Source organism: Vidua macroura, chromosome 27, assembly GCF_024509145.1.
Source record: "Vidua macroura isolate BioBank_ID:100142 chromosome 27, ASM2450914v1, whole genome shotgun sequence".
In the NCBI taxonomy this organism is placed as follows: Eukaryota; Metazoa; Chordata; class Aves; order Passeriformes; family Viduidae; genus Vidua; species Vidua macroura.
The window spans coordinates 4,918,602-4,945,579 of record NC_071597.1 but is presented as its reverse complement, the minus strand read 5'-3'; the positions used below and the strand labels follow the sequence as shown (position 1 = coordinate 4,945,579).

General features: G+C 47.5%; 1 protein-coding gene across 4 annotated transcripts; it reads left to right on the top strand.

Annotated features, from left to right (window-relative positions):
* Positions 1–26,614, top strand: MAP3K14 (mitogen-activated protein kinase kinase kinase 14). Of its 4 annotated transcripts, none has more exons than XM_054000385.1 (16): positions 1–89; positions 7,631–7,902; positions 8,451–8,520; positions 10,689–10,896; positions 11,010–11,606; positions 12,627–12,764; positions 14,866–14,995; positions 15,664–15,795; positions 16,220–16,324; positions 17,403–17,566; positions 17,916–18,066; positions 18,665–19,015; positions 20,241–20,347; positions 21,660–21,804; positions 22,313–22,413; positions 23,466–26,614. In XM_054000385.1, the coding sequence occupies exons 2-16, from the start codon at positions 7,650–7,652 to the stop codon at positions 23,628–23,630; spliced, it is 2,817 nt and encodes a 938-aa protein (XP_053856360.1). In that variant the 5' UTR covers positions 1–89; positions 7,631–7,649; the 3' UTR covers positions 23,631–26,614. The 4 variants fall into 4 exon arrangements, with proteins under 4 accessions (XP_053856360.1, XP_053856359.1, XP_053856362.1 ...); XM_054000384.1 differs by having other exon boundaries at positions 10,686–10,896; XM_054000387.1 differs by lacking the exon at positions 23,466–26,614 and adding an exon at positions 22,473–22,556 and having other exon boundaries at positions 10,686–10,896; positions 22,313–22,380.
* The last annotated feature ends 364 nt before the right edge of the window (positions 26,615–26,978 follow it).

The following is a 26,978-nucleotide window of genomic DNA, read 5'->3' as shown; positions in this document are numbered from 1 at the left end:
AGGCCTGAGGGGCCGCGCCGGGCTGTGCCGGGCGAGCTGAGCAGAATCGGACCGGGCTGAGCCGAGCCGAGCCGAGCCGTACCGGAGCGGTAGGTGCGGTACCGGCCACCGCCGCGGAGACGGGATCTGGGCCCGGGGTGCGGCGTTCGGTCTGGGAGCCGCGGGGTGCATCTGCCCGGTAGGGCCTGGCGGAGCTTCCGCGGCTGCCGGCGGGAGCAGCGTGTGAGGAGCCCCGGCCCAGCCGGGGGACCCGAGCGGTGATGGGCTCTCCGGGCCCCGCCGCAGGCGCTCCCTTCGCAGCGCCGTGTGTGGGTGTTCGGAGCGTGGGTGTCACGGCTGCCCCTGTCTCGCGTCTGCGGCTCCCGGTGCCCTGGGCAACCCGGCTTTCTGATCTCCTGGTGCCCCTCGGTTCCCCGGGCTCCCGGTGCAGGGACTTCGCTGATCCCTGGCCCTGGAGAGGGGAGAAGGAGGCAGGGATGAGCTCAGCTCATCACAACACAACCGAGCCAGACCTTAATTCACCTGAACCATCCGGTCCTTTTCACTGCGAGCGTCTCTTTGACACAACTAAACGCCTCTTTTCTCTTTTTTTTTTTTTTTTTTTTTTTTTTTTGGCAAAAGGTTAATATGTTTCTTTGCTGATTAATAAGTTGCTGCTGTGGTTGATCTCAGATGCTTCCTGTCAGCTTTAACTGGTTACATTAGAAACATGTGTTGAGTGCTCTGCACATGTACGACACAGCAGTCTGAAACCAGCACCTATAAACAAAGTCTGAATTTCTTTCTCGACTGGCTTTCTAAATGCTTTTATGAGTAATAATTCACGCTTCTGTGCTGTGACATTAGTGATAAGAATAGTTGAATTGAGTGTGTCTGTAGTGAGCTGCTTTATTGCATTTTACCTCAGTTGAAATCTGTTATTGGCACAGCCACCGGGTTCCTTGGGAATGAGTCACTTGCTATTAACTATTAAATTTTAACTGTATTAAGAGACTGATTCTTGTAGAGTGCTGTGAAGGAGCATAACAAACATAACTGAAAACCTAAAGGGTTTGTGGGACCTGATCCAACACCACTGGAGTTAATGAACTTGAAGTTAATGAGTCTGTCCTGAGTCTTCTTTCGTGTTAAATGGGAGAGGGTAGAGCTGAGCTGTTGTAGCAGTGATGAGGTGCTGAATTATTATTATAAATGCCAAGAGGATGGATGCAAAGTGACCATAAATCAGCTTTCCTTCTATGACTTTTGAACTTTGCTGGCAAATGTCAAATGTGTTGGTGGAGAAAGAGGGATCGAGGCCTGGAGGACAGAAAGATTTCCAGGCTCTGAGATGAGCAGCTGGCTGGGAGTAAAAGAGCCCTGAGCTAGGAAGGGGTCTGGAGATGCTGGGAGAGGGAGATGAGGATGCATGGAGGGACCAGGAGGAGGGACAGACACGTGGGAATTGCATCTGTGGAGAGTGGGCTTTGCTGATCATGGTTTAGTGACATCAGGGCCCTGAAGAAAATGGACCATGTCTTGGCTAAAGGCAGTTCTGTTCCACAGTTACTGTGGGAGTTTGTCTCATGAGAGTCTGCTCAGCCTGGACAATTAGAAATCATCCCTATCCGTTCATATTTTGATTCTATAGTCACAACTGAACTGGCAGGACCAATCATAAATTAAGATCATGTAGAACTGCTTCTATCTATACTAAATTTAACTGAACTTTTGGGTTGGTTTTGCCAGTAAGGCATCCCAGCCTTAGTGCTTCCCCATAGATTTACATGGATTTTATAAATATGATTGAAATGTAAAGCTGCAAAGCAGTGTAAAGTAACAACTGGTGACAGCCTGGCTCCAGCTGCTTGTGCAGAATTGATTTTCCGGTGTGCCTGTGGTGGCTGGTGGAAGTTGTCTCTTTAGGTGCTTTAGTGTATCATTTTGTTATAGTTTAGGAAATGACTTCAGGAGTGGGTTGTCAAAGCCATGATGTTGTTAAGTGGCCTGAGAGCTGTGTGAGAACAGCTGGGAAGCAAATCCTTATCAGGCTGAAGTTTGTTCTGATTATTTCTGTTCTCCTTGTTTACAAAGGGGTTAGGAAAAACTAGCCATTCTTCCAGTGAATGGGCTTGTGGCAGTGTTGGTAAACTCTGGGCAAGTGGTGGTGTTCATATCTGTTCAGCAACATGAAAAGAACTGTTCAGGGGCGAGCTGTGCTCGGGCTGTCCTCGAGGAAATGAGGATAAAGGTGTGTTTGGGTGCTTTTAGAAATCTGCTGATAATTAAGCCCAGTCAAATATTTCCCTGCAGATTTTGTAACCAAACTATTGCAATATCTTAATGTCTGGCAACTAAAAAAACAACAACTGAGGCTCATTATCCTGATGTTTACAGTAAGCAACACCAGTGGCTGAAACAGAATTTGGGAGTATTTACTATCAAACCACTTTAAAGAACATGTTTACACACTGGCTATCGTTAGTAATGTGACGTGCTCCTACATAGGGCTGATAGTGCAGTGCTTCAAACAGGGAGGTTGTGGTGCTGTGTGGAGAAGGTTTTTAGCTTTCTCTGGTGCTTCTCAGGTGAATCTGTGGATCCACATGAGAGGGACCAGAGGGGATTGTGCAGGAGTCCCTGGAATGGCCAGATGGGTCACAGTGGTTATCGAAGGGGAGGTGAAGGCTGAGAGCTCCCTGGAATAGCAACTGCTGCTCTGACTCACCAGGATTTTAATCAGTCAGGCATTCTATTTATTTTCACGTTGGAGCTCTTAGATACACAAGAAAGTCTCTCTTTATTTTTTTCCCCGTAGACATGTTCACTTAAAGCAGCATTAAGTGTGTTTTGAGTTCGGGGGGCTGCTGAGTGCTAAACTGGTTTAAGTCCCTTCTGACACAAACTGAAACTTGTCCTGCTGACAGCTCTGAGCAGTTTAAATCTCCACCCAGGCCTGGGCTACAGTAACAGGCCTTAAACTGCCTCGGCCAAAACCGGAACTGTCTGAATTTCAGTTCCATCTGAAACGTGTGCAGGCAGGGGAGCTCATGGGTGGCATCCAGGCAGAGAGGAGCCAGGGATGGAGGGCAGTGGTGCCCGGGCTCTGAAGGGCTTGTACAAATAATTATGGAATGGTTTGGGTTGGAAGGGACCTTACAGTTCATCCAGTTTCACCCCCTGCCATGGACAGGGACACCTTCCACTATCCCAGGTTGCTCCAAGCCCTGTCCAACCTGGCCTTGAATCCTTTATATATATTTAGTTAGTTAGTTATTTTTAGATATCTAAAGTATATATCTAAAATTTATATCTATGCATACATACCTTTGGCCCCAAACCAGATTTTTAATGTGATCCATTCATGTAACAAGTATAATTTTTTTTTTCCTTTGGAAGAACCTGCTCCTTGACAAGGTTTGGTGGATTTGCACAAGGATTTTGCAGGTAATAACGTGTGTGGGTTCTTTTGGCTGCAGACTTGGCACTTTCTGCCATACTCACTGACAGCTGTTAGGATTGCAAGGTCCCCAAAAGGTGTGTGGTGTTCTTCTCATTTGACATTCCCTGCTCTAGTGATGCAGAAATTCCTGGCTCTTCCCAGCTGTTGCTTTGTTGTGGTGGTCAGTAAAGCAGCATGGCTAAAAATGCCCCTTGTGTTCGATCAAACCAGCAGCAGCTGCAAAGGTAACCTGAGTTAGCGCTCTGTGCACAGAACTCCTCTCCATAAGGAAGTGGGAAACCTCACTGAGACAACATAATTTTTAATCTTCTTCTTTCCTTTCAAACTAAATGTCAGTGTGAAACTGCTGCTGAATGGGTACACTCAGATGAGATCTCCATTCTGTGAAGTTGACTTAGGAAGTCTTACATATATTTTAAAGCTCTTTCCCAAGTCTTTTTTGACCAAATGTATGGGCTGATCCACAAAGCATTAACTGATGTTCTCCCAAAAGCCATTGTCCATGGGGATTGGAACCAGGCACACCAGGCAGGACCCCATATTGTGGTGTGCTGTGGAGTGATGCAGTGCTGGAAAGGTGTTTGCATGGCTCTTGTCCAGCTCTGAGTTTCTCTCACGACTTCATGACACACAGAAATGCTTTTTTAAGGTCCCTGCTCCAAACATCTTCCAGCTGAGATGGAAGAGCTGAAGAGGAACTTGTTTAGAGAAGGAGGGAGGAGGTTTTAAAGGAGCAGTAAGCACGTGGTTATCTCTTACATTAATAATGTTTGAGTATCTCATTAGTTCTGACTCCCTTCGAGTCTCAGGTGACCTTATCCGGTATTTTAGTTTCTCCCACACGTTAGCTGAGGGAGGAGCTGCCATCAGAGCGGTGCCTTCACAGCACAACTGAGACTGTTTGGCTTTCATTCTGTAAAAACACACTTTCTGTTTTACAGCAGTGGGAACTAACATTAGCTAACCCAAGGTGAGTAAACTCTTAGTGAAGATAAGGAGCAAACAGGCTTTAAGCTGCTATCAAAAGCCCATTGTGGGTTAGGAGTGCAGGATCCACTCTTATCTCCTGCATCATTACCTGACTTCCCCTTTCTGCCTTGAAAATAACGAGCCCATCACATGTCCACAGAAGGAAGAAAGTCCAGAGTATGGAAAGCAAGAATTACAGCTGTATCTAAGTGAGCTGGCTGAGGGAGAGGAGAAGCAGTCCTGGGTAGGACACAGGCACCCTGCAGTGCAGGAACATGAAGCTCCTGGTGCTGTTTGACTGTGCCCTGCGTCTGTACAGGAAGCTGTGCTCATCCTGGAGCTCATAAACAGGCAGGGGAACCGCAGCTCCAGAGTGTCTCACGTGGGTAAATCCTGCTCTTAGTGGGCTTCCTGTGGATCCTCAGGTACCCATTTGCTGCTGCCCAGGCTCCCTTTTATCTGGAGCTCCCCGAGAAGGGCTGTGGGGTGGGTCTGGGCAGAGACTGAGTGCCTGTGTCTGAATTCGTGGGACTCAGGAGCTCTTTGCACCTCTCTTCGCCCCCTTCCACGTGCACAGAGATGAGTCAGGCCTGTTCAGTTCTGAATCACAGAGTCACTGAGGTTGGAAAAGACCTCCAAGGTCTTTCAGTCCAGCCTTCAACCAAATCCAACCGTGCCCACTAAGCCATAATATGAACTGCCGTGTCTGCTTGGTTTTTGAACACCTCCAGGGATGGGGACTCCACCAGTGCCCTGGCATTCCAATGCCTGACAACCCTTTCAGTGAAGAAATTTTCCCAATATCCATCTTGAACCTCTCCTGACACAACTTGAGGCCATTTCCTGGTGTTTTCTGGGAGCATAGCCCAACCCTCAATTGGCTTCAACCTCCTGTCAGGGAGCTGTAGAGGGCAATAAAAGTCTCCCCTGAGCCTTCTTTTCTCCAGGCAGAAGTTACACTTCAAAAACTATTTAAAAGTTCTGATTGCTTATTTTTAATCACAGCTTCTGCCTACCATGCTTTGCTGTACACACCATAAAAATACTTGGCATTTGACTTTTCCAAGGACTGAAAATTGTGCAGCAACAGTTAAATCAGGCTGGGCATGCAGATTCTGGTCCTGCACAGCCCCACAGACCTGAGTCACACATTAAACTGCCTGAGCTCTGCCCGGGTCGAGGCCGTTGCTCACAATTGCTGCCTCGGTCTCTTTGAGTCTGCAAGTGAGGTAGAGCTTTGTTGACTTTAGTCTCAGTTGTGTTTCCTTGTTATTCTTTGCCATTTTAGAGGGTGACAAGGACTTGCAGTTTTGTTTCTCCCCTCTCTCTGTTCTCCTTTGACTCAGCCAAGGAGGTACTTGTAGAATTATGTATTTTTTTGTGATGGGGATTGGTTTGCCCTGAAGGACCTTGAATGTGAGGGGAGGGCAAGGAGAGACAGAGTTAATGCAAGTCAGGAGAGAGTGAGGATAAAAATAACCTTGAACTTGTCAGTTTGGTCACTGGTGGCTGGGTTAGTCATCTGGCAGGCTCTGCTCCTGCTGCTCCAAGGGATTATTTTACAGCACTGAGAATTGACATAATTTCTGTAGAGGAGAGGGAGCGGGACGGCAGTAATGAGTGGGATACTGTCATCAGCACTTCTTTTGCACAGCAGCTGTTCTCTGTTTGGCTGCTGAATGTGGTCATTGTTGACTTTCCTTGTATACCTGCCAGGTTGTTAGGTGACTCACAGCACCAAGGTTCATGCACTTGGCTCCCAAATGCCTCCCCTTTTCCTTGGTGGTCCTTCAGGCATGGAGCACCCACTCATTTTGTCATTTTCCTGATTCATCTCTGTTGCCAGGAGCCTGTTGGAGTAAATGTCCTGTTGCCCCAGGCAGCTGCTCAAGGTGGGGAAAAAAGGAAAGAAAAAAGGAAAAGAAAAGGAAAAGGGAAAAAAAAAAAAAAAAAAAAAAAAAGAAAGATTTGTGTAGATTGAAGCTGATGAGCCTCAAGGTGTGCTCATGTAATGGTGCTGATTTCTGTTTTCCTGGCCTCTGTTAAAATGTCCCCCCTTGTCCTATCCTGGGTTTGTGCTACTTAACACCTGTATACATTGCCCAATGTTTCTGAACTTCCATGGGTTGTTTAAGGGTGGAAATGTTCATTTTAGGGTTTTACACTTGTGCTGTGGGAGGGCTGGCACAAGGAAGGGTCTCTGCACTTAAGTGGCAACAGAGCGCATTCTGGTTTGTAAGGAAACAACTGCTTTAAATTCTCCAGAAACCAAGGTGAGGGGATCAGGGGCTACACCAAAGCTGTATTCCCCAGGGGCTCATGCTGTACGGAGCTCCTCACTCTCCACGTTGCAGATTTTCACCCCTGGGTATCCCCATCCTGCCCCTCAATGCTTTGCTTCCATGCTGGTTTATGCTTCTACCTTTCCATCCCCAGCTCTCTTCCACCTTCCCCTGTGCTGGGGCTTGTTTGGAGCTCCATTTGTGTTCCTGGTCAGCTCACAGTCTGTGCTGATCCCCTCCTCAGGCAAAGGGGTCTGTTCCAGCACCATCACTGTCCTCTATCCCACACCAACTTCCATGGATCCTGCACTCTAAGAGCTCCACTTCTGATGGGCTTGAGCAAGGATTGCAGAAGTTGTTGGTGATGTAGAGGAAGGAGGGGAGTGAGGGAGGATCTGTGGATGGGCAGGTTGGCTGTCGAACCTGGCTGTATTGAGGGAGAATGAGGAATGGCTTTGAGGATGACTGAGCACAGGGAAAAAAGGAATTAGCTGGATTTATGGCCATTCATGTGGTGTGAGAGCACAGTGTCATTCCTCCCAGGTGCACTCTAGGAGAACTTTCATGTCTTCCCTTTTTCCCTTTTTTTGGGGATGAATATTCTTCCTGTTTAGTCATATGGGAGTTCCTTCTTCTCCTTGGTTTCACTGTTTAAATTTAAGTTAAGGGATTAATATACCAAGAATTAAATTTCTCCAAAACCTGTGTGGTTGCATGTTTTCAGTCATGAGAATGTTGAATATTCAGATCTTCAGTGGTCCAAGTCAGAAATGGAGGACTGGTACTCCAGGGTTCTTCTCCAGCTCAAATCATGGTCATTGATTTGAATTATTTATTAATCTGATACATTCAGGAGCCTCCTGTTTCTCATGAACTTGAAGCTGCTTCTGTCTGTGAAGGATTTTGACAATTGTTTTGTTTTTCTGTTCTTGCTCAGTGTCTCCCTGAAACTGGAAATGGCCGTGATGGGAATTGCATGCCAAGGAGCTCCTGATCCAACCATCAAGCACAAAAAGGAGCTCACAGCTGCCGAGGGGCTGAAGGAGACAGTGAGTGAAAAGCAGAGCAGTGTTTGCAAAGTAGAAGATTCAAAGAAGGTCATCTTTCACAGTCAGTGGAAAATCCTGAATGATGTAATCACCAGAGGAACAGCAAAAGAAGAAACAGAAGGAGGCTGTGCATCAATTTCTATTATTGCCCAAGCAGAATGTGAGTAGCAGGGCGGGCTGCGCTTCATTGAGAAAGTGGAATGTGTAAAGAGGGATGAGATTTCACTCCCTCGGCGCTCCTGGAGAGCTGAGGCCACATCTATTTGTAATCCCAAGTGGGGTGGAGCTGATGACACATCCCAGACTCTATTTAGGAAGCTCATGAAATCTCTTAATAATGTGGCAGCATCCACTGAATAAAGCATAAATAACAGACCAGCATGAGGCCCATGCACCTTGACCAAATCTGTGTCCTGTGGGGCACCTGTTCTTAGCTGACTTCTGAAAGGTTTTTTAAAGAGGGGATAAAGAGGAGGAAACCAAAGTAAAGCTGTTATCTGGGAAAGAGCTGGGGGATCAGGAGATCGCTGGGAAGCCTCTTAATTGTGGGGGAGGAAGAATGTAGTGTGGGTGGTGTGACATGACTGTGCAGTGGTTGTCTGGATCACTCATTTAGCACAGTGGTAGAGCTGTTTAAGTCCAGTTAGTTACTACGAGAGACTTTGCCTGGTTTAAAACAAGTGATGATCCTGGTTTTTTTTCACACAGGTGAAAACAGTCAGGAGTTCAGCCCCACATTATCAGAGAGATCCTTTATTGCCCACAGTAAACGTTACAGGTGAGAGACCTCTTAATACAAACACCCCTCTTCACTGCTTTTTTTCTGATTTATCCTTGTTCCAAATCACCCTGGCTCTCTGCACTTAAAATATTTTTCCAAAAGCACTCCTGTTGGAATTAGCTCTTCAGTCTGAGGCCTGATAAGAATGTGTCTTTCCCAAAACATCTTCCTATCAGGAAAAAATACAAGTTTAGGCACAAACCACTTGAGACACTTTTACCTTATTGGCAATGCCTGCAGATTTACTGCCGTTGTAGCCTTCTGGCTGTTTCTGGATGGTCAAATTTGTTTTGAAACTACTGGGTTTTTTTTAAGGTTCATAGGCTTAAAGTAGAAGGATCCAAGGAGAAATTTTCAGTCTTTTTTAACTGAACTGTGTTGATGCTTTTGAAACTGTTACACCATCTGCTGAAAAGCTGTGTGAAACCTGGGCTGCTGCTAGAAGGAGTCCTCAGAAAAGGGAACAGCTTAATTTCTTGGAAGGATAAAGGGGGATGAGAGAACCTTTGCTTAATGACAGCATCAACAGCAGAAGCTGTGAACACAGAGAAGCTGGAAGTGGTAAAAGGGACAGTGACACTTGTGATGGACAAGTGGAGACCTGGGAATTGCTTTTCTGGAGTCACCTAGGAGTGAGCTGCTTGTTCTTCATGAAAAATACCTTCCTGTTGGGGCACATACTGGAGCTTTCTTACACACTGGAGCCCTGTCAGGCAGCCCCAGCACCCTGAAAGGGGTGACTGGGGTACAGAATTAGGTGCTGCTTGTTTCCTGATGGCTTCAGACACCTTGTGGGGTGTGAGGTTTCACACTGCCCAGTGGCTTTATGATGTGGTCCCATGGACCATCTGAAGAAGTGCAAAGTGACCCATTTCTGAGGGGTTTTATGTGGGATCTGGAGTTTTATGGGATGCACACCAGCTGTGTATTCAGGCTCAAGGCACTGTGCTGATGCCATCAGCCAGAACTCTACTTATGGCATCTTTTAGCACTAAAACACCAGGAAAAGATGAAGAGAGTGGCTGTGCCCTGCATCACTGATCAGGAAAGGCAGAGAAATGTATCAGAACTGTTCCAAGTCAATGGAACAATTGCTTCATTTGAAGATCAAAAATCTTGTTTTCTCTTAGAGCTTAATTTAAAAAATCTAACTGCTGTGATTGGTATTGAATCATAGAATCACAGAATGGTTTGAGTTGAAAGGAGACCATCTCTTTCTGACCCTGAGTAACTGCAGGCAAATATCCCTCTTGAGAGTTCATCTCTTTGTGCAAACCCCAGCTGGAGTGTTGTATATATCTGTAGGCATTCTTAGAAATCATGTGGTAGTATTTGGCTTCACAAGCCAACACATTTTGGCTTTTTGAAGCTGTTTTATTTGAGTGCTCTTAGTCATCCCTCTTCTCTGTGCAAAGCTCTTTTCCTTCAAATTAGAGCAGGCATTGTTATTATAAAAACATGTATTAATTTTAATAACTTTTAAAATAGACTGCATTTATCCATCATCTCTGTGTTCACTAGAAATCAACCACAAACTGTCTCAGAGCAGCCTGAAGACATGTAGTGCTTTCACCTCTTCTTTGCTATGTTCAAAAAAGGGACATAAAAGAAAGCTGGAGAGGGACTTGGACAAAGGAGCTGGAGTGACAGGACAAGAGGAATGGCTTCCTCGTGCCAGAGGGCAGGGTTAGGTGGGATATTGGGAAGGAATTGTTCCCTGTGAGGGCGGTGAGGCCCTGGCACAAGGAGCCCAGAGCAGCTGTGGCTGCCTCTGGATCCCTGGAAGTGTCCAAGGCCAGGTTGGGTGGGGCTTGGAACCACCTGGGACAGTGGAAGGTGTCCCTGCCCATGGCAGGGGTGGCACTGGCTTTAAGGTCCCTTCCAACCCAAACCATTCTGTGACTGTACATTCCAGTCTTGTTCTTCCAGAATTTGTAAGCCCTGGGTCACTTTAATGTTTTGCTTCCCCACACCCCACCATTTCTTTTTTACAATGCCAGAGCCTGGACCTTGAACTTACCCCTACTAGAAGGCAAGAAGTTGTGTTTCAGTTCTCTGTTGAGTTAGCAGAGTTGCTACTTTTCTTTCTGTGGGTTGGAGGTGCCATGTGAGCTGTGCTTGCACTGTCCCATCTCAGAGCCCTGCTGTGTTCTGCTTTCCAGCAGTCGCTCGGACAGTCTCGATCACATCCCCAACAATGTGGCCCATGCCACGGAGGGCAGGATGGCACCCACCTGGAGAGGGAGGCACCGGGGCAGAGCCAAGAAGAAAAGGCACAAGAAAAGATCCAAGCTGAAAGGACAACCTGTGGCTGCTGGCAGGAGAAGTCCAAGAACTCCAGAACAGGAGAGCTGCACTCCAATTCCTGTACAGGTGAGAATCTTCAGCCTTCCTTTTGTACTGTCCCTGCAAACTCCTAATAGCTCTTGGGTGAGTTTTGGTGTCTGTACTGAGGTTCCTGCTCAGCTGTTTGTTTTGTTTTCTAGGAGGATGAATCCCACCAAAGTACTCTTTACAGAAACAGTTTTTGGGTTCCTGAATTTAACAAGGACTTGGGCTATGATCCACTGTCTTTTGAGAAGCCTACCCATGCCCCCTTGTCCATGGGCAAACTCCATTCCCCAAGGAGCCAGTACAAAACTGAACTGCACAAGCTGATCAGCCCTATTCAGTGCCTTAATCATGTTTGGAGACAGAGGGACACTGTTCCCCAGCCTGAGACTCTCCATCCTTTTCCCTACAACATCCTTCCCCCCCATTTCCCACACATGGACAATCCTCTCCATGCCATGAAGCAGAATGCTCTGGACACATACTTCCATGGTGACCTCAACTATCAAGACAGTCACTTATCTGGCCTGAACTTAGAATATAATTTCACCAAATGCATCAACCAGTCTGTGCAAACCAGTTCAGACAAGCTTTCTGTGGAAGAATATTTGGTAGATGCCTTGAAGGGGAGTGTGAGTTTTGGTGAACCACAAAATTTAGCCAGCCTGGCCAAGACGTGGAGAGGAGGTGGGCTGGAGCTGAAGGAACAATTCCATGAAGCAAGTGAAAATGAAGGCGTGCTGCTGAACGAGGTGATCTGAGCCACACGCTGGGGTGTGGGAGGCAGAGTTTCTCCTGGGCTTTGGGAGAGGGATAATCTGCATCCATGTGCTTGCTTCTAAAACTGTGATTTCTGAATGGTTCTGGATCTGGTTGAAACTGCCAGATAACGATGCAGAGTTGTTTTCTGCAGGAATTAAAGCTCTGCTGTCTCAGGCTGCTGCTCCATGCTGTGCTCAGTCACCAGACATGCAGCCTGTCTCTGAGCAGTGGTTCTGTGCTTAGTCAGTCTTCAACCATGTCCTCTGTTTGCTGGGCAAGAGCCCAGTCCGTTCAGCCAGGCTGCAATATTTATTGGCTCTGGATGAGCTGGAGAGTGACAGAAACCAGGGCTGGGTAGAAGGGGAGGTGTAGGAGGCCAGTCTGTGCCTCTGCTGGAACCAGCAGCTCCTGCAGTGTCCCTTGCAGTGTCCCAGGGGCCTGGGCACAGAAATGCATTTGAATCCTAGGGACATGATTCACTTCTTTTGAATTCAGTTCTCTCTCAACACCTTAAAGTCTTCCTGGAGGACTTCCCTGGGGTCAGTGTGACTCTGTCAGTCTGGTCTGTGGAGTTCAAGGTGTCCCTTATCTGCCTGAACGTGTTTCCACTGACACCTAAGGCACAGTCTCCATCTACTGACTGCAGAAAAGCTTTCACACAGTGTCTGCATTTAGTCATGGGAATCTGGGTTAGTTGTAGGATTCAGCTTTATAGTTATGTCCTGCATGAGAAGGGAGGAACACAGAGTTCCAAAGCCATCCAAATCCTGGTGGCCTTTCTTTACAACAGTGGGGTGCACTCAGATCCAGCAGAGCCCACAGAAATCAAGTAGGATGATCCTGTATGGTTTCATCCCAAGCCTGTGGCAGGAGTAATCTTGTACTGAGATTTCTAGAGAGGTGCTGTAGTATCTGTCCTTGTGCTGCTTCTGAGAATGTTGATCTCTGTGCAGCTCAAAATTTAAGTGTCTCTTTCCTTGCTTCATCTTGTTTTCTGTTTGGACTTCCAGAAGCTGAAGCCAGTGGATTATGAGTACCGAGAAGAGGTTCACTGGACCAAGTGCCATGGTTCCTTGGGCATTGGCTCTTTTGGGGAAGTGTACAAGATAGAGGACAAGCAGACAGGATTTCAGTGTGCTGCCAAGAAGGTAATTCTGCATGAGAGAAGGACACAGGGCAGCACATGGAGAGAAATCTCTTCCATGTTCTCTTTAGGACCTTGTTGTACAGTCACAGTGAAGTGCTGCTGTTGTGTCCAAGGAAAAACTTCAGGGGGGTGGCAGACAGAGAAGCAGATGGAGGACCTGAATGTGCACAGGGGCCAAGCTCAGCAGCCAGAAATAAGTTCATTTGGCTTTAAAGTGTGCTGAAAATGATCCTGGGTGCTGAGGCAAGAGTAGCGATTTCTGAATGATTGTGAGTGACTGCAGAGGAGCAACAGCTGCGTGGGTTGTCTGTTATCTGACTATTCTTATCTCAAACCATGTCTGGTGTAAGTGGTTACATGGCAGGTATTTATTTCCCTGTTGGAAAAGGAATAAAGTAGGAAAAACCCAAGGCAGTCAGTAGGCTCTGAAAACAGAGCTTTCATCTCCTCAGTGTCAGCTGCAATGCTGGCACATTGTTCTGAGGCGATGCTGTTCCAGATGCAGCAAAGGATGTGTGTTTTTCCAAGAGCTGGCACTCTATTGTACTCCAGGATATGCCATTGTCACATGGTGTAGGGTGTGTGGAATATAACTTGGATCAGGGCATTGATTTGTGGGCTGCTGTGGGGGCCTCAGGGATGCAGACAGAGGGATAATGCAAGGAGATGAGGAAAATGTAAACTATTTTATTTGAACTTACACTTGAATAGTTTCATCACCCCTGTGAACTGATGTTTCTCACATTACTTCACTAGAAAACTTCATGTGGGAAGTGTTTGCCTTGAGTACAGAAATATTATGTGCAAAAACAACCATAACTTTCATTTTTCAGTTTAAAATGTTCATTTTTTACACTGGGCCCAGCTTGCTGTGCTCCCTGTGGAAAGATGTAAGAGGCAAGACAAGCCAGTGTGTGTATTTATTTAACCATTTCATAACCATTCAGTTATTAGCTATACAAACAAACATCTCTCAAGCATGTAGAAAATTAATTCCTGTTCTGCATCCTCACAGTTCAGGTGTGAAATCTTGTGGTGACACAACCAGCCTGTTTCCTGTCAGTGTGTAGCTATTTAAATGTATTATCCATTTGGCAAATCCACAGTCTTGGGAGAAATAGCTGTTCCTTGTGGGGTGAATTTTCAGGAAGGAAGATGGTTGTGCTGAAAAGGGAAACATGAAAGTAGGAGAAGCTGAAGTCTTTCAAAATGTCATTTTCCCCCCTAATTACTGAAGGATAAATGATGCTTCTTTATATCAGAAATGCATCTTCTTAGATCATACTCTGAAAGCAGAGAGTTCTAACATGCAAATTGGACACTTCTCTATGCTCTATTTAATTTTCCATGAGTAACTGTCTCCAGTTCCTGCTGCCTCCCTGTGACAGGAGGGCACTACATCACCTTTCACCAGACTTGGTGCTGGAAGCACCTGCTCTCCAAATTCTTGAGATGAAAGAAAACCAGCTATAGCTGGATTGCTGACAGAGAAGAAACATGATGCATCTTTTTCCCACCAGAATCTTCATGACTCATGTTTTCCTTCTGGACTTCAGCAAATTCTTGTTTTATTTATTTTGGCTGAACTTAGCGAATAAAGTTTAACTTTAACCATTTGCAGGATGAGCGCCACCTAACAAGGTGATCATGCAGATCACTGCTTGTGGACATATTTTGTATTCCCTCCTGTTTTGGGGGAGTTGAATTTTTGCCAAGTTTTGCACCATCCCCAGGGGTTTTTTCCCTCTCTTTCATAAAAGCAGAATGTTCAGTTGTCAAAATTATCTTTTTACTGAGACAGAAATTGCCTTGCTCCTGAAGGGTACCTGTCCTCAGCTGTAATCTGGAGTTATTGCAAGCTGGCATCTCTTGTGGTGAACTTTCACTTCCCTTAGACATTGAGGGTTTATCATCCTGAGTGTTCCTATTTCTTGTTGCACTCCCCGAGTTCTATTCGGGAAGGTCACAGAATTAAGTTTGGAAAAGACCTCCAAGACCATCAAGCCAAATTAACCCATCTCTGCTGTCACACAGCCACCAGAGAGGGACAGCTGTGTGAGGATCCATCCCAGGATTTGCTCAGTGCCTCCCTGTTCCCGTAGGTGCAGGTGGAACACTTCCGTGCCGAGGAGCTGACGACGTGCGCGGCCGTGACGAGCCCCAGCGTGGTGCCCCTGTACGGCGCCGTCAAGGAGGGTCCCTGGGTCACCATCTTCATGAAGCTGATGGAGGGTGAGCAGGGGACAGCACCGTGGAAGCACCACTGGTGCTGTGCAGTGCACATTGACCTCCTCTTCCTCCTGCCCCAGTATGAATCTGTTAGCTCCTCAGTGCATCCAGAATATTCCTGGTGTGAATTCCCGAGTGGGTTGAGATGTGTGTGTGTCATCCCTGCAGTGGGCTTGCTGCGAGAGGAATAATTTCCAGTCCTGCCTCACTCCAGTTCAAGGTGTCTCTTTTTCACAGTAAGACACAGTTGGGGCTGGTTTGTGCTTTCTGCTGGTTTGCAGGACACCAGTGGGGCACATTGCCCTGGCTGTCTAAGCAAACCTTGATGATTCCATTGCCTGGTGCTCCTTTTCTGGCCACAACCATGGAAAACAGGCTGTGAAGAGCGAGCTGGTGGTCATTAACACCTAGAAATGTCCGTTCTGATTACAGAGCTCCAAAGCAATGCTGTTAAACTGACACTAAGCAAAAAAACCATATGAACAAGGCCTGGTTTTTTTTGGGCAGCAAAAACTCTGGGAATAAACAAAAAGAACACAGCCATGTGTGGAAGATATGTGCTGTCAGACCTGGAAAAATCTCATTTCTTCAATGGAAACAACCAGGAATGCTAATGATGCTGGGGAGAATTTAAAGATAAGATAACATGAACTCCCTGGATTCCTTCCTAGGTGGCTCATTAGGACAGCTCATTAAACAGAGTGGCTGCCTGCCAGAGGACAGAGCCCTCAGCTACCTGGGCCAGGTGTTAGAGGGTCTGGAGTATCTTCATGCTCAAAACATTCTCCATGGAGATGTCAAAGGTAGGAAAGTGTTTGAAGTACCTTGTTCTTCCCTTTTCTTTGAAGAGGCAAACTGCTTGGAGGTTAAATTATGGGATTACTTACTAAAGTTATGGGATCTACTTACTAGATTTTCAGATCCATGTTTGAAATTAGAGCTTCCCTTGGTTCTAGAGTGATGGGAATTTCATATTTGTCACCTCTTCTTGTCACCCCATGGGTCTCCCAAGCTGTTTGCCCAGGCTGGCCCACCACTGGGCTACAAGAATCTCCAGGGCTGGTAGTTGGTAGTTTATAAGAGATAATTACAGCTCTGTGCTTGCTTAAGCCAGTGACAGGAGAAATAAATCCTTTGGGCTTAAAAAACCTGTAGTTCTGTGTGCTTTTGACTGTTTTTGCCATCTCCTAATCCAGAGGAGACTAATGGAACCCTTCTCGTTGGCAGCGGAGAACGTGCTGCTGTCGGACGATGGGAGCAGGGCCCTCCTGTGTGACTTTGGCCACTCCGCTCACCTGCACCCAGACGGGCTGGGAAAGTGCTTGGTCACAGGTGAGGCTTTGCTGCTGCTCTTCTGAGGAATTGCTCTTCTGACTCATTCTCTCTCATGAACATTTACATGTGGCTGATTTGCAAGCAGCTGCTCAGGGTGTCTCATTTATTGGTATTACTGTGAGGCATCCCACTGACAGCCAAAATGACCTGAAATTTGGGAGGTGATGGTCCTTATCTCCCAGGCTAGCAGGGTTTTTGTAAGATTATGTCAGCATGCTGCATTCAGTGTTTTGTCCCTGCAAGAAACCACACTGAAACTTTAAAATCCTACTCGGACTTGTTGTGTAACCTCACTAAATAGTGGGGAAGAGTCCTCACCTCCACTAAAGAAAATTCCTTTTTTTTTTTTGACAATTAAACTTAACCATGCTTATTCATGCAGCTGTTGAAAGAGAAGGGTATGTTTTGTAAAGTCAAGCTCATGTTTTGCCTCCCAGACTTGCTTGAAAGGGAAGTTTAATCCCTATTCTGTGTATAAGGGATGGGTCTGAGAGGGAACAGCTTCTGGGAACACACAATGCTGCTTTTTGGGTTAAGGTGGAGCCCTTCCACTATGGAGAAAAGCTGAGAGAGCTCAGATTCTTCAGCCTGGAGGAAGAGAAGGCTCAGAGGAGACCTCAGAGCTCCTTCCAATGCCTAAAGGGGTTCCAAGAGAGCTGGAGAGGGACTTGGGACAATGGCCTGTAAGAACAGGGCAAGGAGGAATGTCTCCCTGCTGCCAGAGGGCAGGGATGGATGGGATATTGGGATAAATTGTTCCTTGTTGAGGGTGAGGAGGCCTTGGCACAGGTTGCTCAGAGCAGCTGTGGCTTCCTCTGGATCCCTGGCAGTGCCCAAGGCCAGGCTGGACAGGACTTGGAGCAGCCTGGGACAGTGGAAGGTGTCCCTGCCTATGGCAGGGGGTGGCACTGGATAACTTCAAGGTCACTTCCTACCTAAACCACTCCATCCTATGAAGCTGACATGTCTCTCACTTCAGCTGAAAAGAGAGGGATTCTACCTTAGGCCTCCTACCAGTGGCACTGGAGCAGCTCTCTTGCCTGCACGCAGTGAGTTTTCTCCTGGATGGTTCTAGGGAACTACGTGCCTGGCACAGAGACCCACATGGCCCCGGAGGTGGTGATGGGGAAGCGCTGTGACTCCAAGGTGGACGTGTGGAGCAGCTGCTGTATGATGCTGCACATGCTCAACGGCTGCCACCCCTGGACCCAGTACTACAACCACCCTCTCTGCCTGAAGGTGAGTGACCCAGCCTCTGTGCAGGTGAGCTGCCACAGCTTGTTATTGCTGGCCAGGGAGCACTCACCTCGGGGTGGATGGCTAGGAGCCAGCTGGGCATCTGACAGATTAGCAGCCTTGCTTTGGGAGCTGAGCATTCCCTGTGCTTGCTCTGCTTGGGCTGCTCTTCCATACCCTGCTCATGACTTGGGTGTGACTTTTGAGCCATTCAGCTGTAATAAAATTACTGTTCAGGTCTCACTTAATGCTTTCATTTCAGTTGGAAATGGTGTTGGGGTGGGAAGAACCTTCCTGAAATCAAATTAAGCCTCTCTGGTCTAACCTCTTTCACTTCCTGTTTGTTACACAGATCGCTAAAGAGCCGCCTCCTCTGAGGGAAATTCCACCTTCCTGCAACCCTCTCACTGCTGAGATTATTAAGCTGGGGCTGGAGAAGGAGCCTCTGCAGAGGGCATCTGCATCAGAACTCAAAACTAAGACCAGTGTGGCACTTGAGGAAGGTAGAAATGTCCTGATGTAACTGATGTAGCTGAACTTTCATATTCCCACGGGAGAGTTGCTGGTGCTGTTCCTTTTGGAAGGGCCAGTCTGTTTTATTGTCCAGAATATCATTTTCACAGCATTGATGCACATTTTGGGTTGATGGCTTCTGCCTGCAGCCGAGTGTTTGTCACCCAAATAAATTATAATTTCCTGTGTGCTGTCTCATGCTCTTCTTCCTTCTCTGCTGAAGGAGGTGAGCTCTCTGTGGGTTTGTTCAGGTGCTCTGCCTGGGCTCCTGAAGCATCAGCTGCACCTGGAGAGCCTGGTGTGCAGCACAACTTCAGTCAGAGGTTTATTGCATCCTTAGCTGTAACTCATACTTGTGGTTCAGTCTTGCCCCTGACACATCACTAATTTATTTCAAGCTAATCCTGCTGAGTGGTTCTGTAATACAGCGAGAATTTGTGGAGGTGGTCTGGTTTTATCTTTTGAAGAAGCTGGGCATTTTACACCAAATACACTTTAAAAATTCCTACAGCAAAGGAAAACTTTTACCTATTTTGTTGCTTTATTTGATTATGTTTGTATCCTTTTTTTTTTTTTTTTTTTTGCTAGTGGGAGGTGTGAGAAGCCCCTGGAAAGGTGAATACAGAGAGCCCAGACATTTATCTTTGAACAAAGAAAACAGTGCACAGACATCCCTGTCCCCCACAGTGAGCCCAGTTTCTGAGACTGGTTCTGACCCCAAACTGTCAGTCAAAGTTTCCTGTGCCAGCCCAGTCCTACCACCTCCATCTCTGCAGCAAACAGAGGAGGTTGAGGGACCCCACTGGAATGAGGGCAAGGAGTTACCTGAGACCTGTGATCCCCCACCTCTCTCCTCGACTCCTCTGCCCCTGAAGAGCTGCAGCCACGGGGAAAGAGCCACAACCATTTCAGAGCAAGAACTTCAGCAGCTGGAAATTGGTGAGCACTGGGCTTGGGGAGGAATTCAGCCTTTTTTCTTGACAGCAGGATAAAAGTACAGCTGCTTTCTCTTGGCTTGTTGACAGTTATTTTTGGGTTTTCAGCTTGGATGTCTTTTTGCTCATAGTTCCTTTCTCGTTACACAAATTGCTCAACCTTCCTTCAAACTACCCAAACTAATAGTTCTTAACCAGTTAAATGTACCACAAAGGGAGTGAACAGAATTTCCTTCCTCCTGAACAGGGGGGAACCTTCTGAGAGAGGTGCAGGAACATCTTAGAAAACAGCCTGTCTCTTGTGGTTGTTTGCACTGTGTAAACAGTGTCAGAATTCCAACTTCATCTGCAATTTTAGGTTCAAACTTTTTTTTTTTTTTTTTTTTTAATTGAGGCAAGCCAGGATAAAAATAAAGGAATGGCAGATGTCAAGCAAAGCAGTGCAGTTTAAGTCAGCCTGAAACTGTTTAGTTCTGGGCATTGGAAAACCTACAGCCATCAGCCAAGGAATTTGGTTACAACAGCAATCCAGAGTTTGAAAACCAGCAGTGAATTCAGTGTGAAAATCAGTGATTTGTCCAGTTCCATTGCCCCAGAATAACTCTACATTCCACTTTTTTCCCATGTTTTCTAGTCTTTTTGAATGAATTGAAAGAAATTAGGAAGAGAGTGGTTTGAATTGTAAATGTGTCAGAAAACTGAGGAATATTAGAGGTTGCTGATGGGCAGCTTCTTTCTCAAACGGCTTTGGGTGTCAGCAGCATTGTAAGAGCTAGTTATATATGGGATATCTGGATATTATCAGGAATATTTGCAGTATTTGTAAGTACTTGTATCCAGATAAGGGAGTACAAACCTCCAGATACTTGTGAGAGCTGAGTACATGAGTTTGACCTTTCCCTGATAATGTGGATGGATCTAAAGTGACATCTTGCAGGAGACATAATGGGCAAGAACTGGTAAATTTAGGGTGCTGTTTTGTATATTGTTGCACAATCCATCTGTTCTTGGCTCAGTTTCCCTGTGTCACAGTGCTGGCTGTGGCCTCTGCATGGCAAAGTTGTGTGTTGGGCTTTGCTGGCACCAATATGAATGTTCATTAAATATTGCTGAAGAAGCTTTGGGTATAAATTGCAGACTCTGATTAGAGCAGGGAGGCATGGAGGGAAACACTGGAAATGTCTCCCTGAAACACTGGAAATGTCTCCCTTCTCTTCCTTTTGCTGCAGAACTGTTTCTGAACAGCCTTTCCCAGCCTTACTCTCTGGAAGAACAAGAGCAAATGCTTTCATGCCTCAGCATTGACAGCCCCTTTGTGTCAGATGCCAGTGAGAAGGTGAGTGGGGATGGGTGGGGGTGGCTGGCTGGCCCCCTCGGTGAAACTGGAAGCTGTGATCAATGAAAATCTGGAATTTCTCACCTTTGCTGCTGCTTTCTGACACCCAGTTTGCTGAGGAGCACCTTGAGAAGAAAACTTTGCTTATGCCCAGTGGGGTGTTGAGGGTTGTAGCTGTGCTTTGGTTCCCTGTCCAGCATGGATCCTTTCCTCCAGGGTCTCCTGTGCTGTATCCTCACCAGAAGCTTCAAGTGTGTGGATACAGAAAATCTCAGCAGCCTCAACCCTGTCTGTGCAGGAGAAGGGAGCTGGGGAAGCAATGATGGAAGTAGGAGCTGCACCAAGCAGCTGTGCAGGGTCTTCTTCCTGGCCATGGCCACCAGTGGGAGGTTTAGGGAAAGACCAGGAGAGTAGGACAGGAAAACAGAGACCCAAATATTGGATATTCATTCCCAACCTATGGATCTATTCTCCGTGAACTTATTTTAACCCATGGATAGTAATGAACACATAGTCCTAGTTATTTACCAATTTCAAATCGATTGGTGTGCTCTCTCTGGTGTTCCTAAGGTAGGGAAGACCAGTGAAGTACACTGAATAGTCCTTGTTGGACCAAGGAAGGGCAAAAGGCCTTCAATCACAGTTTTCAAAGACATTGAGTCCCCAGTTTGTGCATCCTGACATCTGCAGGAGTCAGTTCTGACTGGGAGCAGTTTTGTGTCCTATTTTTGTCTCTCGTCTCAGTCTTCCAGTGCTTTTTGAGGAGGACTGAGGGAGTTCTGCACAGCTCAGCTGTTGACACACACAGTGTGCAGTGTGGGATCTGACTCTGCTTGGTTTTTCCCACTAACACCTACACCATACCTTTAACTTGGCTTTTGACTGGTTCAGACCTCTGTGCTGGTGTCAGATTGACTGGGACAATACAGACCCTTCCCAACAGTGCAGCAGCACAGGATCTGTGGTTGGTTTTGTACAGTTAATTGTTTTTCCTGTGTGTTTCTAATGTCAGTAAGTGACAAATTTTTTAACTGATGCTTAATTCTCCTGCCAGTTAGTACAACCCCTCTTTTCTCACCCAACTTTTCAGCTCATTATTAATTTAACTATTGAGGATATCTGATCATGTCTGCACGCTGTTGCATTGCTATCCATTCCCTTTTCCAGATGGCACATAGATGTTGACTAAGGCCCAGCCTTAAATCCCTGTGGATTTCCACCTTTTTCCTCCTGACCTTATTTTAACACTCATCTCCTGCCAGCTCATTTTCTTTCGGAACCTTAGACAAACTTGTTCTGCTTATTCCTGCAGAACTCCATGAAGGCTTCTCACAGCTTGAGGGACACCATGAGCTCTGGGATCCATTCCTGGAACAGCCAGGCAGACGGGCAGAGCTGCAGCTGGAACAACCTGCTGAGCCGCAGCCGGCACACGGACACCCCCAGCTACTTCAACGGTGGGTCTGCATTCCCATAGCAGGGAGACGTGGCCAGCAGTCACTTTCTCACTATCTGGATGGGCTGGATATAGAACTCCTTTTGTCCTTCAGTTGCTCTGCCAGCACAGACCTCCCCTAAAGGAGACCCAGTCTGCCCCAGTCACAGATGGATCTGTACAGTAAAATCCAGAGAAGTTTCTGAACACACAGAGCCTGTGTGCCCTGCTTCATGCAGCTTCCATGTGCAAGGAATGTTTTATAACCACAAACATCTACCCAGAATTTTGAGGGCGTATTGTGCAAATTAATACATCACTTCAGCTGCTTTCTTGCTAAATGCAGCTCTGCTCTGTGAGTCATTCCTGTCTACAGCAAGCTCCATGCTCAGCAAAAGACCTACATAAATTAAATCCTTAATGACAAAAATTAGTCTTTCCCCATGTGTGTGCCTTGTCAGTCAGTTTTGCTGTGGACTGTGAGGTCCTTGTGGCTCAGCAGAAGTTAAAGAACCTCTTGTGCATTCCAGGAGTGAAAATCCAGATCCAGTTGCTAAGTGGAGAAAATTTGCACATCAGGGATTTCCACAGGACGAAGGTGGGAGACATTGCCACGGGGATAAGCAGCCAGGTGAGACACAGACTGGAGTACAGTGTGTCATTTGAGGAATGTTTTCTTCCTTGCTGCAGCCTCATAACCCCTGAATGCCAGAGAGACCCAGGACTGGTTCAGGGGTCTTTAGGACACCTTTAGAAGCAGGACCTCAGTGCTGCTGTTGTGAGTGTGGTACCAGAGGATGTCTTCTGAATCACAGACTCATTAAGGTTGGAAAAGACCTCCAAGATCATCAAGTCCAACTTTTGACCAAATCCCACCAGGCCTACTAAACCATATTTCCAAGCGCCACATCTACTCATTTTCTGAACCTTTTCAGGGATGGTGATTCCACCACTGCCCTGGGCAGCCTGTTCCAATGCTTTTCCACTCTTGCAGTGAAAAAATTTTCCCTAATATCCAGTCTAAACCTAGTACAAAACCTGAATTGTAAGCCAGTGCCAACTGTCAGAGTGAGCACAGGGATCTATATCTTAGAATACAGATATTCTGTGCTGTAGCTTAAAAAATCCTTCTCCTCAATTATAATCTCTTTCCCCTCTCATTTGAAGAATCACTATATAGCTTTTCCATCATGAGCAGTAGCATCAGCTCAGGGAAATGAGCTGTGTTTGGCTGTTCCTGAAAGAAACTCTGCAGTATCTGTGGGACTGTGACTCATCTGTGTAAAATGGGATCTAAAAGATCTCAGTGTAAAATAGGATCATCTCTAAAAGATGTTGCACCAGCCCAGAAAATGTTCCAGTGGTGCTAGTTCTCTCTAGACTCTGTTCTTGTGGACATCACAAAACAAAATACCTGGAGAGGAGCTCAGGTGCCCAAACATGGGCAGCTCAGGACCCCCCAGCCATGGCCTAGAGCTCGGGGAAGCACTTTGGCAGCAGAGTGGGTGCTGCCCAGTCCAGTTCTGAGGTGTTTCCATATGAGAGGAGTTCAGGATGTTCCTGCCAAGCACGAGCCCCTCCCTGGGAGGTGTTCTTGTCTTGGGAAGCTGGGTGTGATGGAGGGGTGTGATGTTCTGGAGGAGACTGGACGTGCCACTGAGCTCTGTGTGTTCTGCTCCCCAGATCCCCGTGCCTGCCTTCAGCCTGGTGACCAAGGAGGGGCAGCCTGTGCACTACAACATGGAGGTGCCCGACTCTGGCATCGAGCTGCAGTGCACCCTGGCCCCCGACTGCAGCGTCAGCTGGGCTTGGCGCGTCAAGCACGGCCAGCTGGAGAACAGGCCCTGAGCCCTGCCTGCTTTGGAGGTTTGCACCTTGTGCAAAGAAGGAATTGCAAAAGCTTCTGACCTCCCCTGCCATGGAGCACCAAATGCAGTGCTGGTGTTTGTGCTGCAGCAGGATCACAGCTCACTGCCCTCACTCGGGCCTCACTTCTGTTGGCTGTTCTGATCCAATTCCAAGACATGTCCTGAGCTTAGACGTTCCCCAGGACAGTGGGAATTACTTGTTTTGGGTGTGTTAGAGCTTGAGAATGGTAGGTGGAAATTCCTCGCTTTTCAGAGGAAGGAGGTCGTGCTTTTCAGGAGAGCAGGGCCATCGGGTGAGAACTCTTGCTCCAAGGTGAGGTCGGTCATTGCTGGGCTTGCCCAGAGGAGGACGTTGGGTGCCCTCAGTGTGGCTGGGGTTGGTTGTGCCGAGGGGAGCTGGCTGACTTCTTTCCAGCTGGAGAAAAAACCATTTCTGTAGGCTCTGGGGAGCATCATCTCCACCTCAAGCCTTTTGCATGGGGAGAATCCACAGCAGTCACTGGCTGGCTCTTGTTTTCACCTCCCACCCTTCCCCGTAGTTGCTTCCTTCTTGAATCAGAAAAGAACTTTGTTCCCAGAAAGAGCTTTGCTTGCAGCTCCCACCTGCAGGTCTCAGAGGAGCTGGTGCTCTCTCTGGTGTCCTGCAGGCAGGGCAGGAGAACGGTACAGAATTCCATGGTGGGAGGGTGGAGGGGTTGTTTCTCCATCCTGTGCCCACCTCTGATGTGGGACTTCAGGTGCACTGTCCCATCCTTGGAGGAATAAGGGACATTAGCTCTTTCAGCTGTGACAGGGCTGAATTTTATTGCTGAGTTTATAAAAATCTCCCTCCCAGCTCCCAGTACAGCCCAGTGCCCCAGTTCTGTGAGCTCAGCCTGGCCTCACAAGGCTTCCCACTCCTCCCCTCACTTCAGACTAGGTTCACTGAGTGGGATAGGCAGCTGGGCCTGGAATGCCTTAAGCTTTAAACTGTTTTTTTTACTGATTTGTGAATGTTTGGAACATACTGAAACCTCACAGGTCAAGTTCAGGTGGGCGGGTGTCGTTCGCCCTTCTCCATCGCAGAACAGATCCCAAGGGAGGTGTGAGCTCCGCGTGTGCTTGCTCAGGGCTGCTCCCAGGCCTGGCACACCTGGAAATCACAGTCCCTCCCTGTGGCTGTGGCTCTCCCAGAGCTCTGAGGCTGCATCTGAGCAGGGGCTCTGCATCCAGCCTGGGCAGAGAAGCAGCTCCCAAAAGCCAAGGTGGGCTCTGCCAGATCCATGCTGGTCTGGGAGACACAGTGGGGCAGCAGTGCTGGCAGTCTTCCCAAGGGAAGTTCACTTAGAAAATAGCTGGGGAAAGCTGAACTCTGAGCCTCCCTTTTTGAGGAGCAGCACTCCTTAAACAATGGATGCTCTTTGCCTTTGGTCTCCCGGAACATGAGCTGGTTTTGCTCCACCAGACATCCCTGATCAGAAGACTCAAGTTGTGATGTAATAAAAAGTGGAACTCATGAAGAAAAATGAAACCTGTCACCACTTTGGATATAGTTTTTATAGCACTTTTTGTTCTAAAGCACTTAATACATTGTCCAAAATAGGCACCTAATTATATCTAGTATGCCACATTCAGAGTCTTTTTAGTAAATAATTAACACATTATGCACGTCTTCCAGGAGGGAGTGGGGAAAGGGGGAGGATTGCTCGATTTCTCTTTTCAGTTGCCATAAACTACTAAGAATTTAAGCTCTGGAGCAGGAGGGATCAAAGTGCCTCTTCCAGGGCTCCCAGGAGCTCCCAGCACAGGTTCAGTGCATGCCTGGCTCCTTTCCTAAGCTTCCTCTAAGGGGACAGGAGGAAAACTGTTGGTTGTTTCTGTGAGTGTCTGGTGATGTGTCAATCCCAAGGCATCATGGGTTCCATCCCAAAGGCTGCACCTTGTGCCTCTGTTGCCTGGGGGATGCTCCCATGTCCTGGTATCTAGTTCCATGCCTTGGCATTGGGATTGAGCCCTGGAGCAGCAGGGAGGGAGCAGCAGGACTATCTGCAGGACTCCTGGGCTCTGCATCTGCAGCATTAACCTGAACTCAGGCCACCTGCGCAAGGGCAGGGAACTCTCCTGGACCTGGGATGTCCTTGCAGGGCCCATGGAGATGTCTGTGTTCCCAGGCCCATGAAGATGTCTGTGTTCCCTTAGTCCATGGGGATGTCTGTGTTCCCAGGCCCATGGAGATTCCCCAGGCCAATGGAGATGTCTGTGTTCCCCAGTACCCTCATAGCAGCATTAACCAGGATTCACCCTCTTTGTTTTGTCCAAAGCCTTCAGTCCTGTTTTGCTGCCACCACAAGTGCCCAAGTGAGGCTGCAGGTTCCCAGCCCACAAAGCTTGGCCGTGTCACTGCTCCCAGCGTGGGATGTGCTGTCACAGTCCCTGCCTGGGGACAGACACCTCAGCAGCCCCACAAACCACTGGTGCCTTCCCAGTCCCTGAGCTGGGGTTCTCCTCTGGGACAATCTCCAGGCTGTGCTGCCAGCCAGCCTGAGCTCTCCCTGGCTCTCTGCTGCTGCCAGGACAGTTTCCTCTTCCCTTGGCTTGTCACTTTGCTGTGACAGGCACAAACAACCTGGCTTCTAGATGAAGGCAATACTGACAGCAGAGAGTCGGGAAAGATTTGCATTATCCTTGTTCAAATTTGGCTGGAACTGTCAGGTTTCATAACGAGTGTTTAGGACAGAACCCCAGCTCAGGGTGGGGAGGACAAGTAGGAGTGATAAACACAGATGGCTCTTGTCGTGCAGCTCCTTCCGGAAGTCTGGAAAAATCACTGTTGGTGAGGCGAGGTGGAGCTGAGGATCTCTTTGGGATGGGAAGGTGCTGGAACAAGGAGCTTGTATGGAATGAATGACACTTTATAAAACTGTGATTTCTTGAAGTTAACGTTTTTGACCTGCATTTTCACAGGGAAAAAAAATAAAGCTAAAAAAAAGAGAAGATTTTGTTTGTTGTTTGATGTGTTGTCCCAGAGAACAAGATGGTGATGCTGGATAAGACATTTTCCAGGACGAGGAGCCTGGTCTGATTAAACTCTGCTATGTAGTAATTACCCTTGGGTTTGGGGGATGCAGGAGAGGTCAGGGAGGAGGCTTGGGCACTGCCCAGGCTCCCCAGGGAATGGTCCCAGCCCTGAGGCTGCCAGAGCTCCAGGAGCGTTTGGACAGCGCTGCCAGGGATGCACAGGATGGGATTGTTGGGGTGTCTGGGCAGGGCAGGGGTTGGACTGGATGATCCTTGGTGGTCCCTTCCAGCCTAGGGTGTTCTAGGATTCTGTGATTTCTAGGGCTGAAGA

Bases quoted from the DNA above. Each gene is read 5' to 3' on its own strand.
- MAP3K14 (XM_054000384.1), top strand. From the start codon at position 7,650: ATGGCCGTGATGGGAATTGCATGCCAAGGAGCTCCTGATCCAACCATC. The intron at 14,996-15,663 runs GTGAGCAGGGGA...ATTCCTTCCTAG, and splicing joins CTTCATGAAGCTGATGGAGG to GTGGCTCATTAGGACAGCTC. The intron at 22,414-23,465 runs GTGAGACACAGA...TCTGCTCCCCAG, and splicing joins CCACGGGGATAAGCAGCCAG to ATCCCCGTGCCTGCCTTCAG.